The 13,604-nt window shown below is 50.6% G+C and overlaps 1 protein-coding gene across 1 annotated transcript; it reads left to right on the forward strand.

The window, feature by feature from the left end:
* The first annotated feature begins 1,472 nt into the window (after positions 1–1,472).
* On the forward strand, positions 1,473–9,799 carry MEX3A (mex-3 RNA binding family member A). Its single transcript, XM_044005135.1, is given in 6 exon segments — positions 1,473–1,653; positions 1,656–1,925; positions 6,576–6,653; positions 6,656–6,730; positions 6,733–7,326; positions 7,329–9,799. Coding segments are annotated over 6 exon segments (1,572 nt in total). The 3' UTR covers positions 7,703–9,799.
* Positions 9,800–13,604: the final 3,805 nt, after the last annotated feature.

Consider the following 13,604-nt stretch of genomic DNA (forward strand, 5'->3'; position numbering starts at 1 on the left):
ACACCCCCGGTCAATTTCTTTCCAGCTTCTTCCTAGCTCTCCAAAGAGGGACCCCGCAGATTCTAACCACAGTCAGGTTCCCCAAGAAACTGATCAACTCACCTTTCTGCCTGTAGATGACGCCTCTTGAGTCCCCCAACTTGGGAAGAGATGACCTGACAGTCTGGAGACTAAGGGGTCTCGCGTTCTTGGTCTGTGGTCCCCCATTCCGGCCAGCCTGGCCCACTCTGCCTGTCCTTCACCCCCTCCCCATATCCACAGTTCGAGGAGCCCGCCTCTCCCCATATCTCAGCTTTGTCTCTGCAGGGAATATGGAACTGAAGTCGGCATCCGGTATCTAGTTTCTGTGAGTGAGAGCGCGGGAGAGAGAGAAAGCGACAGAGAGAAAGAGAGGGAGAGGGAGAGTGTAGAGAGAGAAAGCCGCAGTGACGGAGCCGGACCGCTCCCTGCTCCCAGTTCCCCCCTCCCTCCTTCCAGGCCTGCCTCCTGCTTCCCTCATTTCCATAAGAAAGATGGACCTGGGGCTGGGGTGGAGGAGGATGGGGGAGGGGGTGTAGGGAAGAAAGGAGGGGGAGAACGTTTGCCTTTTGCAAACATGAGCTATTGGTTCACACACCCTCTTGGCAAAATCATAGCACCATCTTCGGTCCGCTTTCGGCCACCCAACCCCGCCAAAACGCTTCCTTTCTTCGGCATCTGAGATGGAGATGCAGGGAGAATCTTTCTTTTGCTTGGTCAAGAAATGGGTTTCCCCCCCAGTCCCTCCCCCGTCCACCCCGCGCTGAGCTGGATGAGAAAAACTACAATTCCCAGCATCCCTCGGGCCTCCGCCCCCTCCCCCTCCCCCAGTCAGTCCCATGCTGCTCTATCCAGGTTCATTTAAAACAAAAGAGTTTGAGAGCTGAAGGGGCTGGGCTCTAATTGGGGGGGCGACGGAGAGCCGCTGGGGGGCTTGGTGCTGGGAACCTAGACGGGGGGGGCGTCTGGACTGTGAGTGTCTAGAGACTCTGGATCCGAAGCGGGTGGGGTGGGGGCAGAGATCCCGCAACCCCCCCGCCCCCCCGCCACCTCCACCTTCACCCCCAGAGAGGGGAAGAAAGCTGCTCTCTTGAATTTGCTACAACTCCCCCCACCCCCCCAGGGGGCTGGGGAGAGGGGAAGTCGGATTACAGGGGTGTTTGGGGAGGGGGGGCGCAGGGGGAGGGTCTATCTTTCTATCTTGCTTTCTTCACCCCCTCCCCAGTTCTTGTTCCCCCCTCCCCACACCACACACCCCCTCCTCTCCCCTTCCCTCCCCTTCCACCTCTCTCTCTCTCGCTCTCTCTCTCTCTCTCGCTCTCTCTCTCTCTCTCTCTCCTTCTCTCCCTCTCTCCCTCCCTCTCTCCCTCTCGCCCTCTCCCTCTCTCTCCCTTTCCCCCCCCTCTCTCCCCCTCTCTCTCCCTCTCTCCCTCTCTCTCAGCTTTTGTTTCGCCATGCCTAGTCTAGTGGTATCTGGAATAATGGAAAGAAATGGGGGATTTGGGGAACTGGGATGTTTCGGAGGGAGCGCGAAGGACCGGGGTCTCCTGGAAGACGAGCGGGCCCTCCAGCTCGCCCTGGATCAACTCTGCCTCCTTGGTTTGGGGGAGCCCCCCGCCCCCACGGCGGGCGAGGACGGGGAGGTGGGGGGGGCAACGCCCCCGCCCCGTCAACCGCCCCCCCTCAGCCTGCCCCGCCGCCGCCACCCCCGGCGCCCCCGGCAGCCCAGCCGGCGGCCCCCCCGGCCCAGCCGCCCCAGCCACCAGCGGCCCCTAAAGGGGCAGGCGATGCCAAGCTCTGCGCCCTGTACACAGAGGCCGAGCTGCGGCTCAAGAGTAGCAGCAACACCACGGAGTGTGTCCCCGTGCCCACATCGGAACACGTGGCGGAGATCGTGGGCAGACAAGGTAAGTGGAGAAAGGGGGGAGGCACCGGGACCCTGGCATCCCCCCCTGCTCCCCTCCCGCCCATTCCAGCATCCTCCTTCTCCCGGGCCAGGAAAAGTTCATTCCCCCCTAACCAGTCCCTAGCTCCATCCCTTCCTCACAAAGGGGGACCCGCCTCCGCCCCCAATTTCCAAGTGACATAAAGTTCCCTTCTGATCCCCACTGGGATCGTTCCGGGGGCACCCTCCCCTAGATTCTCCCCTAAGACAAAGAAATGCTAACAACAAGGGAGTCGGGTTTAGTGGTCTTGCCACCCAGACTGGATTGTCGGAGGGGGTGTCCGTTCTGAGCTGGAAAAGCTAGAGGAATGTGGGGATAGTCACTCCTTTGCACCTACTCCCCCTTGGCAAGTGGGCGGGGATAAGAAGAGGGGTGCCCTGCAATCGCTCTGGCCCCCTGAGTTACATACTTTTGGGGGAGACGGAGCCTGGGTAGCTGGGACTGGGTGTCTCTTTGTTGGACTGAGTGTTGGAATGGAAGGGGGTGTGGCTGGGGGGGAAGGGCTGGAACCTGGGGGAGGGGCACTAGAAGGGTGGGTGGGGGTGCTTAGACTATAGGAGGTGGGGGCTTCAGACCATCTTTCCACCAAAGTTCGGAGGCTGGGGTGGGGATGGCATGGGGTGGGGGCTCCCTCCAAGGAGGTCCTGGGCCTTGGATCCTGGTCCTGTCCCCCACCCCTCCTCCCTCTCTCCTTCTCTTGCTCTAGCTTTTGTTCTGGGTTGGCGAGCCCAGGGGGGACAGGAGGAGCCTGAGGAGTGGGTTTGCTGCGGGTGGGGTGAGAAAATAGGGGTTCTGGGAAGGGGGAGCTAGATACCCCTGTTTGGAGAGATTGGCTCCGGGGAGGAGTTGAACCTGAGCTGGGGGAGGGGGGGGCGGGGGTCGATTTGCAGAATCAACCTAGTGTTGTGTGTCTCTACCACACCCTCCTTTCCAGCATCCCTATGCTGAGAGTTGGGAGGTAGGAAGAGTCCCAGAATAAGCAAACAGGGGTCTTGAGGGATCCTTCCTTCTGCAGGTTTACCTCGGGGAGGGAGGGGGTGGATCTAGAAATTGCAAAGGGACTAGGATAGGAGAGGGGGAAGGAGAGGAGGTGGGGCTGTCCCAAGCCTTGGAAACAATAGAGGGGTAGGATTCTAACTGGGAGAGGGTGGGGGGAGGTGGCAAAAACACAGGAGTCCTGGCTAGTCCTTATTTTTAAAACTCCACCCTTAAAGTGTGAGAGCTTAACCGGGAGACTGATGGAGAAGTAAGTAGAAGTATGAAGTCTCTTTTCATCTCACCCTCCACAGATCAGGTGCTAAATCTTTGGGAATGCTGGTTTAGAAAGTTGGATTTTCTGTTGTGTTCACAACAGAGAAATCCTGACAAGTGGAATTGTAGGATTGGGAGGCTGACACATTTTCTCAGAGAGGGGGAATTTTAAGAAGCTCACCCCCACCCCCAGACTGTCTGGGTCACCATGATTTTTTTTCTTTCTCTGCCTCTGCCCGTATATAATATGGGCCAGTCCTCAAGTTGGACTAGGAGAAGGTCTGATTCTGAAATGTCAGTCAGGAAGTCTTTCCTTCAGTCTAACCTCCATCCCTCCTGCTGTAGCCCCAATCCCTTCCTGTCTGTCTTGAGCCCAAAGTGAGTTTCCATATCCAAAAAATCCCCTTCATGTGGTGTCTACTTTCATCTTCTCAGCTACTTCCCCCATCCACCCCCTGTCAGCTTCTTAGCCTTTCTTAGATCTCTAGCTCTTGTTCCTAGATCCTAGCTTCTCCTTCTTCCCCTAGGCCCCTTTGTAAGGTGTCCAATCACACTTAAGTTCTATGTTCCAAACTTGGATACAGGTGTTCTCTCAGAGGTCATTGCAGCCATCCCACTGCCTCTGAGCAGAGGTGCTGAGGAAGGAAACCCCTCACCGTTCCCCAAGTCTCCTTGCATACAGAATAAATAACTACTGATGTTGAAGTAGGTGGGATAGGGAGCTCAGTAGCAAGCAGGTAGATGATAGAGAAGACTATTTCCTAGTCTTCCCAGTCAAACTAGCTTTAAGGAGGAGGCTGTCCGGAGTAGAATACAGGGAGACAGAACTACGAACTAGGGCTGTGGGAGAACCAGTAAATTGGGAGGTACTCAGTGACCTCGATCTGGGGGTATTATTTAAAGAAAGTCAAGTCAAGAAGCATTTATGAAGTGGCTCTTATGTGCTAGATACTGTGCTAAGCTCTGGGGAATACAAAGAAAGGAAAAAGATAGTCTCTGCTCTCAAGGAACTCCCAGACTTATGGGGAAGACAACATGCGAACTATATCCAAAAGAACCATAGACAGGGTAGATTGTAGGTAATCTCAGCGGGGAGGGCCTAGCATTAAGGGCAATTGGGAAAGTCTTCTGACTGGAGATGAGAGTTTAGCTGGGACCTGAAGGAAGCCCGAGAAGGCAGGAGGTGGAGATTAGGAGAGAGACCATCAAAAGCATGGGGGGATGGCCGGCGAAAAGTCAGGGAAAGTCAAGGTAGTAGGGAAAGGGTTCGTAAGGTCTGTCTGGGATCCCTGAAGTCCAGAAGATTGGGAGCATCAGTGTGTGGGAAATCTTGTATATATTTTGAAATGGGATGTGTTTGAATTGAGATGGGGAAGAACGTACATTTGTCCAAGGTGTGTGGATGTTGTCAGGAGTGTCTGAGAGTGTCTTTTTTGCATTATCTTAACGTGTGTATTTTGGATGTATGTGTGCAGGGGGAGGATCAGGGAGTGAATTTTGTGTCTGTGTATATACACGTGTGTATGTGTCAGTGTATGTTGTGTATTATATACAGTGTATATTACATTCACTGATGTAGCAAACGGTATGTGCTTTTGTGTAGGGGAGTAGGGGAGCATCCCTGTCAGATGTTCCTATCAAGTGTCCTGTTCCATCACTGTGTGTCCGTATCTCCTCCATAGGAGGAGGAAGATTGACATGGAAAAGAGAGGAGAGGAGCGATTCTCTAGTCTTCCTGTGGTCATGGTGCAGGGTGTGCCCTTAGTTTAGGTGCCTACTCCCTACACACACTCACATACACACACACACACACACACACACACGCACACACGCTTTTCCTTTCCATCTCCCTCTTTGTCTCTTTGTCTCTGCCTTTCTCTTGTTCTCCCTGTTTTGTACCCAACCTCACAGATATAACATTTCTCATCTAGTCCCCAACCCCAAAGCTGGGGGAGGGGGTCCTTACTTTACTTACTTACCTTACTTTACCCCTACCCCACATATACATATCCTGGCCTGTCATCTTTCTTCATGGGGGAGGGGGTAGTGGACAGGAATTGCATGCCCAAGATAACATATTTTGTCGCTTCTCCCACTCCTCTGTCACTAATCTTAGGCTCATCTCTTTCCTTTGCCTGGGTCTGGTTATTTCTTCAAACTCTGTAGGGTTGAGGGAATATATGGGGGTCAGGGCTAAATCAGAAGATAAGTGACTACACTGGAGAGTAGACAAAGGCAGTCGGGGGAGACAAATGAGTATATTTGGGGGGGTCTGAATGGATTGCAAGGGGTCTTTCTTTAAATTGGAGGTCACTGGGTAGATTGGGGTATCAGTGGTTGAATATAAGGGGTCAATAAATTTTTAGAGGGTCATTAAGCAGGTTTGGGGACTATTAGGTGGATTGGAAGATTAGCAAATAGATTGAGGGTCAGCAGGTAGTAAGTAGATGCAAGAATCAGGTAGATTAGAGGCTCAATGAGTGGTCTGGAGGGGTATTGGGTAGATTTGGAACCAGCAGGTTTGGAGGTCATGAGTATTTTAGGGGTCAGTGATTGGATTGGAAGCAGGTCTATGTGGAGAGTTGTGGCATATGAGTAGATTTGGAATCAGTGAGTATTTAGGGGGAATCATTAGATAGATTGAGGGTCAGTAGATAGACAGGGGATCCATTGTACAAACTGAAGGGTCAGTGAGTACTTGCCAAGGCCCAATGAGTAGGCTTGGATGGATGAGTAGCAGATGATGAGAGAGGTCAGTGTGTGGATTTTGGGTCCAGTGGGTCTGTGAGTAATTTGAGAAGACAGTAAATATATTGGGAAGGTTATTGGGAAAATAAAGGGTCAGTGGGTGTCTAAGAGGATCACTGAGTGGATCAGGGCATCAGTGGGTGGTTTAGAAAAGTCATGGAGTGAATTTAGGGGGTCATTGTTTAGGTGAGAGTTAATTACTAGATTGGGAAGATCAATGGATTTAGACACAATTGTTGGATTTGGGGAAGAGTTAATAGATCGGAGGGTCATTTGATGGATTAGGAGAGACTATGGAGATATTGGAACAATGAAAATATTAAGGAGTTTACCACCCGCTGAGTAGTCTATTCTTGGCCCAGATTAATCCTAACTTTCTTTTTTTTTTTTTTTAGTGAGGCAATTGGGGTTAAGTGACTTGCCCAGTGTCACACAGCTAGTAAGTGTTAAGTGTCTGAGGCCGGATTTGAACTCAGGTACTCCTGACTCCAGGGCCAGTGCTCTATCCACTGCGCCATCTAGCTGCCCCCTAACTTTCTATCTTAATAAGATCCCCTATATTTCTAGATCCCCTATATTTCTCCTCTATTCTCTTTATCCTTTCCCCCTTAGGCTGCAAGATCAAGGCCCTACGAGCCAAGACCAACACCTACATCAAGACACCTGTAAGAGGTGAGGAACCAGTCTTCATGTAACAGGACGCCGGGAGGATGTGGCCACTGCACGACGGGAGATCATTTCAGCAGCCGAGCACTTCTCCATGATCCGGCCTCTCGAAACAAGTCAGGGGCTGCCTTTGGAGTAGCCCCAGCTCTCCCAGGGCAGGTCACAATTCGGGTTCGAGTACCATACCGTGTGGTGGGCTTAGTGGTGGGGCCCAAGGGGGCCACCATCAAGCGGATCCAGCAGCAGACTAACACCTACATCATCACACCCAGCCGGGACCGAGATCCCGTCTTTGAAATCACGGGTGCACCGGGCAATGTGGAACGAGCACGAGAGGAGATTGAGACCCATATTGCTGTTCGCACTGGCAAGATTCTGGAGTACAACAATGAGAATGACTTTTTGTCAGGTAGCCCCGACCCTGCTCTGGAGAGCCGCTATTCCGAGGCCTGGCGAGTCCATCCGCCAGGGTGCAAGCCCCTCTCCACCTTCCGACAGAACAGCCTTGGTTGTATTGGAGAATGTGGTGTCGAGTCAGGATTCGAGGCACCTCGGCTTGGAGAGCAAGGGGGTGACTTTAGCTACGGTGGCTACCTGTTCCCTGGCTATGGAGTGGGCAAGCAGGATGTATACTACAGTGTGGCTGACACTAGTCCTCCACTCTGGGCTGGCCAGGAGAATGCCACCCCCACCTCCGTCCTTTTTCTTCTGCCTCTTCATCTTCATCCTCTTCGGCCAAGGCCCGGGCTGGTCCCCCGGGGTCACACCGCTCACCAGCCCCAGCATCAGCATCGTCAGCCGTCCCAGAGCTGGCTGGGCTTCCAAGGCGACCGCCGGGGGAACCCCTCCAGGGCTTCTCCAAACTTGGGGGTGGTGGGCTGAGGAGCCCAGCTGGAGCAGGGGGAGGGCGGGACTGTATGGTGTGCTTCGAGAGTGAGGTCACAGCAGCCCTGGTCCCTTGTGGACACAACCTCTTCTGCATGGAGTGTGCTGTACGAATCTGCGAGAGAACCGATCCCGAGTGTCCTGTTTGTCACATCACAGCCACACAAGCCATCCGAATATTCTCCTAAATACTCCTCCCCAGTTTTGGCTTCCCTCCCTGCTTTGGACTGAGTTTTCCACCAGGGTCCTTTGAAATTGGCAATCGTGTGGGGGACAGGGTGTTTAAGGATCCCTGCTTTGGGATTCGGGAGGAGGAAGTCCTATGGGAGCAGGGTAGGGTGTGGGTCTTTATGCCCTCCCAGTGGCTCCATCTTGGGGAGATGAGGGAGGGCAGACTGGGAATGAACGACATTCCCTTTGAGAGTTACAACTCTGATACCTCAATAGACCCTCAAATCTGGAAGCAGCTAAGAGAACCTTTTATATTTTGCAGGGGGCAAGAGTTTTGCCCCATCTCATCATCCAATCCCTCCCTTTCACTAAGCCACCCTTTCCCTTTCCTCAGTGATTGTTGGGAAGACAGGGAATGAGAAGTAAAGGTACCATCTGAATCTGGAAGGGCTACTAAACCCCTAGAACCCAGAATGCTTTAATTCCCCTAACCCATAATTCCCAACCTCCAACCTCTGACCTCTTAATCTACCCTAACCCTTGTTACCTTTTCCTACTCCTAGCCCCCAAAAGACACACATATATTTAGAAAATCTCAACTCCTGGGCTTTCCCTACCATCCTGCTTTGGATGAACTTTGTTTTGGGTAGGATAGAAGGGAAAACTCTCATGGGGAGTTCCATCTCTCCCCTCTTCTTCTTCTCTCCACTACAGTATTTTTAGAGAATTGTTGGGGAGAGATGAATGAGGGGTTAGGGTTTGGGAATTAAACTATCCCCTACAGTAAGCACTGAGTTAGAGGAACAAGTGGGGATGTTCTCTGCCTCCCTTAGCTCTTACTTTCATACACTTGTCCTTTTCTATCTAGTCTCTATACCTCCACTATTTCTTCCTCACTCTCCCTCACTCTTCATTTCTGCTCTACTTCTTTATGCCCCATCTAGCCTTGTCACTCTCTCCTCTCTGTCTCACTTTCTCTCCTGTCTCTTTCACCCCCTTTCCTTCTATTCCCTATCATGTCTCCTCCTCTCCCCTTTCCTTCCTGTTCCTCTAGTTAAGTTCAGCTTTTGGGAAGCCATGTTCCTCTGGAGGGAGTTGGGGGGGAGAAGGGGTATGCCTCAATGGCCCTTTCACATTTACTAGATCTCACCAACCTCTTTCCATTCCCAACCTCACCTCCACCCCTGCCACCACACATAGCCTCCACCTTCCTCCCTGCCTACAAAGGAGACACTCTGAATGCCCAAGAGAAACTAACCCTGCTCTCTTCAGCATCACCAGGCATCTGAGGGGCAGTAGGAGGAGATACCTCCACTCCTTGACCATCTGTTGGCATTAAATTTGTGTATCTGTTGTGGGGGGTGTTCATCTGAGGGGAATGATTGGTTGGCAGTGGCCTGGATTGGGGAAGGAATGAAAGCTGATGCCCCTATAGCTTGGGATCCTAATTGTTCTGTGGCCTGGTAGGGGCAGGAACTGTGTGAAAGGAGAAGAGCAATAGCCCTACCCATTTGTGGGGGTATGTTCCCCTGCCATTGTTCTATCTCCATTCATTGTGCTGAGCTCAAAGCCCCCAGTCCCTCCAGTTTGGGCATGGGAAGGTGACTTGAAGAGAGGACTATGTAGGATTGGTTGGGGAGGGGGCCTCTCTCTGGGAGCTGTTCTGAGGGTTATCTTGTTGGGAGAGAGGATCTGATACATCGCCTTTTCCCCTCCCAAAATGCCTACATCAGGGCTGCTGTTGACCTCTTGACACTCCCCTGGTTCTGCTGGCCAGGCTGGGGAAGGGGCAGGAGAGTGAGAGTCCTAGGTGAATCCAGGGACCCTTGTAGATAATGGGTTGGGACTATTGAGTGATCTCTAAGCACTTAGAATGTGAATCCCATTCTTCCTGCTTTGTAAGGAGGTGGAGAGATAGGGAGGCAGGGAGAAACTCCTTTCTCCCCTTCCCCCTATCATGAATTAACTAATCCTCCTCTTCTCCCCTTTCCTTCCCCAACTCAGGGAAGGGAATGGAATAAGATATATATATATAAAAAAAAATCCATACTGTGATAACTTCCATCCTTCTCATTGTCATGAGCCATCCCAAGATGCGTCTGTACAATAGCAACCAAAACCAAATTGGGACCCTCGGTTGTCGGGGGTGGGCTTGGGAGGGGGGGTGGGAAGAAGGGCTGTCTGTCTCCACCCCTTGCCCCCTTCCATTCCTTATCCCTTAAAGGCAGAAGACTGTTAATCTAGAGAGCTCGAAAAACCCAATCCAGCCCCCTACTACTTCTCGAGCTAAACCTAGAAACAAACAAACTTACACACACAGAGTGAGACAAAACAGGAGAGGCGGGAGAGTGAGTGAGAGAGGTGTCCAATACAGAGGAGAAAACAAAAATAGCAAAAAAAAAAAAAGCAGTTCTTTATAATTTAATATTCTATTTTAATAAAGGCGTTTATTACCATATAAATGTAGCAAAGAACCTGGACTAATATGGAAAAAAAAGACTTTTTATTAGGTAATTTATTATATGAGAAGGATATTTTATTTTATGATAAAGTGATCCTTAAAAAAATAAAAAAACTTTAGAAGGTTTAGAATATATGTAGGGAGAGAAGAAGAAAAAAATAATACATTTGTATTCAGAGTTAAAGCTTAAAAGTGTTTTTAATATATGTTTGGGTTTATGTTCCTTTTTCTTTTCCCCATTTTTTCAGGGGGGGGGTGTCATTTGGTTTTCCAGAGGGTGTTTCAGAAGTGTTTGAAGTAGGCCTGACCCCTCCCAAAACATGGGAGAGGGGAGGTGGGGGGGAGAAAGTTAGGTTGAGGAATTCATCCCCTCTCCTTGGCCATTCTTCTGGGAGAGTCACCAATAGGCAAAGATGATTTAGTTTGTTTCATTCAGTAGGCTCTCCCAGCCCCATACCTCTCCCCACCCCCCCACCCCCATCGGGGCTAGCCAGGCTGAGCCAGACAAAGTAGGGGATGAACAAGAAATAGAGAATGAGAGGACTGGGAACTCTCCAGTGTAACCCCTTCCCACACACACACTCTGACCAGGGGGTTATAGGAACTAATACAGGAAAGGAGGGAATCCCAGCTGAGGGGGGAGACCCTGAGTGAGGGAGAAGGGTGAGAAGATTCAAGAGAAATACTTTTTTTTTTTAACCAAAAAAAAATGAGAGAAGAGAAGCCGAGGGGTTTAAAGAAAAAATTACTACAAAATAATAATTATTAATAATAATTCAAATTTATTTCATATAATCCTAGAGAAAAAAGAGAGAGAGAATTACTAGTTACTGAGTAGATGATATACAGATAGCTTAAAGTTTAGTAGCATTGAGGACCTCTGTGTCCAGTAGAATGTATAAAAGACGTAAGAAAAGGAAAATAGAGAAGGAGGGAGAGGTGGCCCTCCCCATCTTCAGATACCCAGTGGGGGAAGTTTCCTGGCTAGACTTAGGACTTCTGGGGGGAGGGGGGAAGGGGGGAGAAGGGAGGGAGTTAATTCTGAAAATTCCTGTTTTCCATTTGCAGGGTAAATTGGGGTTTGGGAGTAAAGGAGGTTTTGGAGGCTCCTTGGAAAGATAGAAAACTGATCTTGGAACTAGATGAGGCTGGACTGGATGAGGAGCACAGGGGAGGGCAATTCTTTAGTTTTCCTTCGATCTTCTAGTCCCCCACTCCTGAAACTATGTAGGGACCATTGGGTCCTGCTCTCTACACACATCTGGCAGGCCATAACATTAGCCCATTCTAAAAGGATCTCTCTTCTTGAGGAGAAGAGAATGCTGCCCAAATCCATTCAATGCTAGCATCTCCCAACTTCAAATGTGGGAAGTCCTTCTTGAAAGTTTGACCCTCCATCCCACTTGCTTTAAATGTAGGACCTTTCTCCAGTCTACTACCATCTCCCCTCCTATGTGTCCATCCATCGCAGTCCCGAAGGTCCCACTTCAGGGTCTGATAGGTCATCTCCAACCCCACCTTTTGTCTCGTGAGATTCAAGGAACTGCAAAGTTTCACTGGGTCTGGAAAGGGCATCCTTTCTCCACAGATCCTCCCCTACCCTCACCCCAACCCACACCATTTAAAATAAGCCAACACTACAGTAATAGGGATGGATATTAGATTTCTAGGAAGACTTTCCAGTTGGTCATAAGGGTTAAGATCTCTTCCATCCCTAAGACACCCACACCTTAAATGGGCTTGAACCAGAGCCAACTGGTATAGAAGCAGGTAAAGGGCTATAATAAACTCAGAAGGACCCTGCCACCCACCCCTGGTTCACTATATCCATGAATCTTTGGGTGGGTGTCAGGAGTGAGCCAGCAGGGAAGCAAATCTAGCTTCCTTAATCTAAAAAATACCCTTCTCACCCCAATTCCCAAAATGGGGGCCCTGGCTCATTTAACCCTTTGAGACTTACATCAAGGAGGAAACGTGATTTCTTAGCATTTGCCTCCCCCTCAACCTCCAATCAAATCAGGCTCCTTCCCTTCCTTTCTCCTCCACCACAGGGGGATTTCCCCTTTCCAGGATGAGATTAGGTGAAGGAGTAGAACTGTCACTCCCTGCACGCTGAGAGGGAAGCAGGGATGCTGGGTGCTCCGACTGCCCACATTCACACATCCCCATCCCACCTTCCCATTTAGTCCATCCATTTCCACCAGGAACAGATTTCACATCCACTCTGTGCTGTTTGTCCTGGGGACACCCAATAATAGGGGATGGTAGGGTTTTTACTCCCAGGATGGGGCGGGGAGGGGGGTGTCTTCCCACTGTAGAATGTAGAAGTAGGATTGTGGTCAGACTTAATTTGAGGCATCTAGGGAAGACAAGAGGAATTCGAAATTTGCGAAGGAAAAAGGAAATGCAAAATAAAATAGGGGCAAAAAAACCAACCCATGAATAATGGAGTCAGGATGATGTTGCACAAAATGCAGAGAAACCTAGAAAGGGGTGGGGAGTTAGTGTGTTAAATGTGGCTATTATAAGAACTTAATTTTAATTAAAATTATTATTACTTAAAGACCCTGCTTCTTTTCTGCTCCAGCAGAGGGGTGTGTGGTGTGTGTGTGTGTGTGTGTGTGGGTGTGTGTGTGTGTGTGTGTGTGTGTGTGGTTGTGTGTTTAGTGGGGAGGGCAGGAGAAGGAACAACTTGAAGGGTGGGTTCTGGGTACATTTTGGTTTTCTTCCTTGTCTTACCGTGGGGACAGTTTGATCTCTCTTCTCTCTGTCTGTGTCCATCTCTGAGCCTATTAACCCCTCCCTCTTCACTACTTTGCCTCTCCTTTGGATTTCTAAGTACTTAATCACCCTCACCTGCTTCCTTCCTGTTCCCCAGCCATGGAGAGAACTTTTGTGCCCCAAAGACATTTGGAAGTGGGGCCCTGTCTTCCAGACTGCATTTAGGAGGACAGAAGATTGACTATATGGGGGAGAAAAGGCAGAAATGGGACACAATAATCATCCTCAACGTGTACCAAAGCCATCAGCTCTCCTCTTTAGTTGCTGAGGAAAGAAAGGGAGCTTAGGTATCTTGTTCTTTACTTCATTACCCACTACCCCAAAAGACAAGGCCTGAGGTGCCCCAAGCTACCTCTTTGCCCTCCTGCCCATCTACGGCTGGGGTTTAAGGTGCCTGCTCCCAGAACCCTCTTCCCTGCTCCTCCCCCTGCTGTATAGGGTGACCTCAGCTCTTGGCACCAATGCCCAGGGCACCAGATGGTTCCTGCCAATGCTGTTTCCTTTGTCTTCCCTTCTAGGTCCCCTTCCCCCTTCCCTCCCACCTGCCCTGAGGGTGGCAGAGGGGAGGGTGGGCACCTCCCCGCCTCCTGGCACCATCCCCAGACCATAGGACTCCAGAGACAGCTGGCACTGGGGGGCAGAAGGCTTGTGGGGAGGAAGACAGAGGCTTGGGGGCT

The sequence above is a fragment of the Dromiciops gliroides genome, chromosome 4 (genome assembly GCF_019393635.1).
Source record: "Dromiciops gliroides isolate mDroGli1 chromosome 4, mDroGli1.pri, whole genome shotgun sequence".
NCBI classification, from domain to species: Eukaryota; Metazoa; Chordata; class Mammalia; order Microbiotheria; family Microbiotheriidae; genus Dromiciops; species Dromiciops gliroides.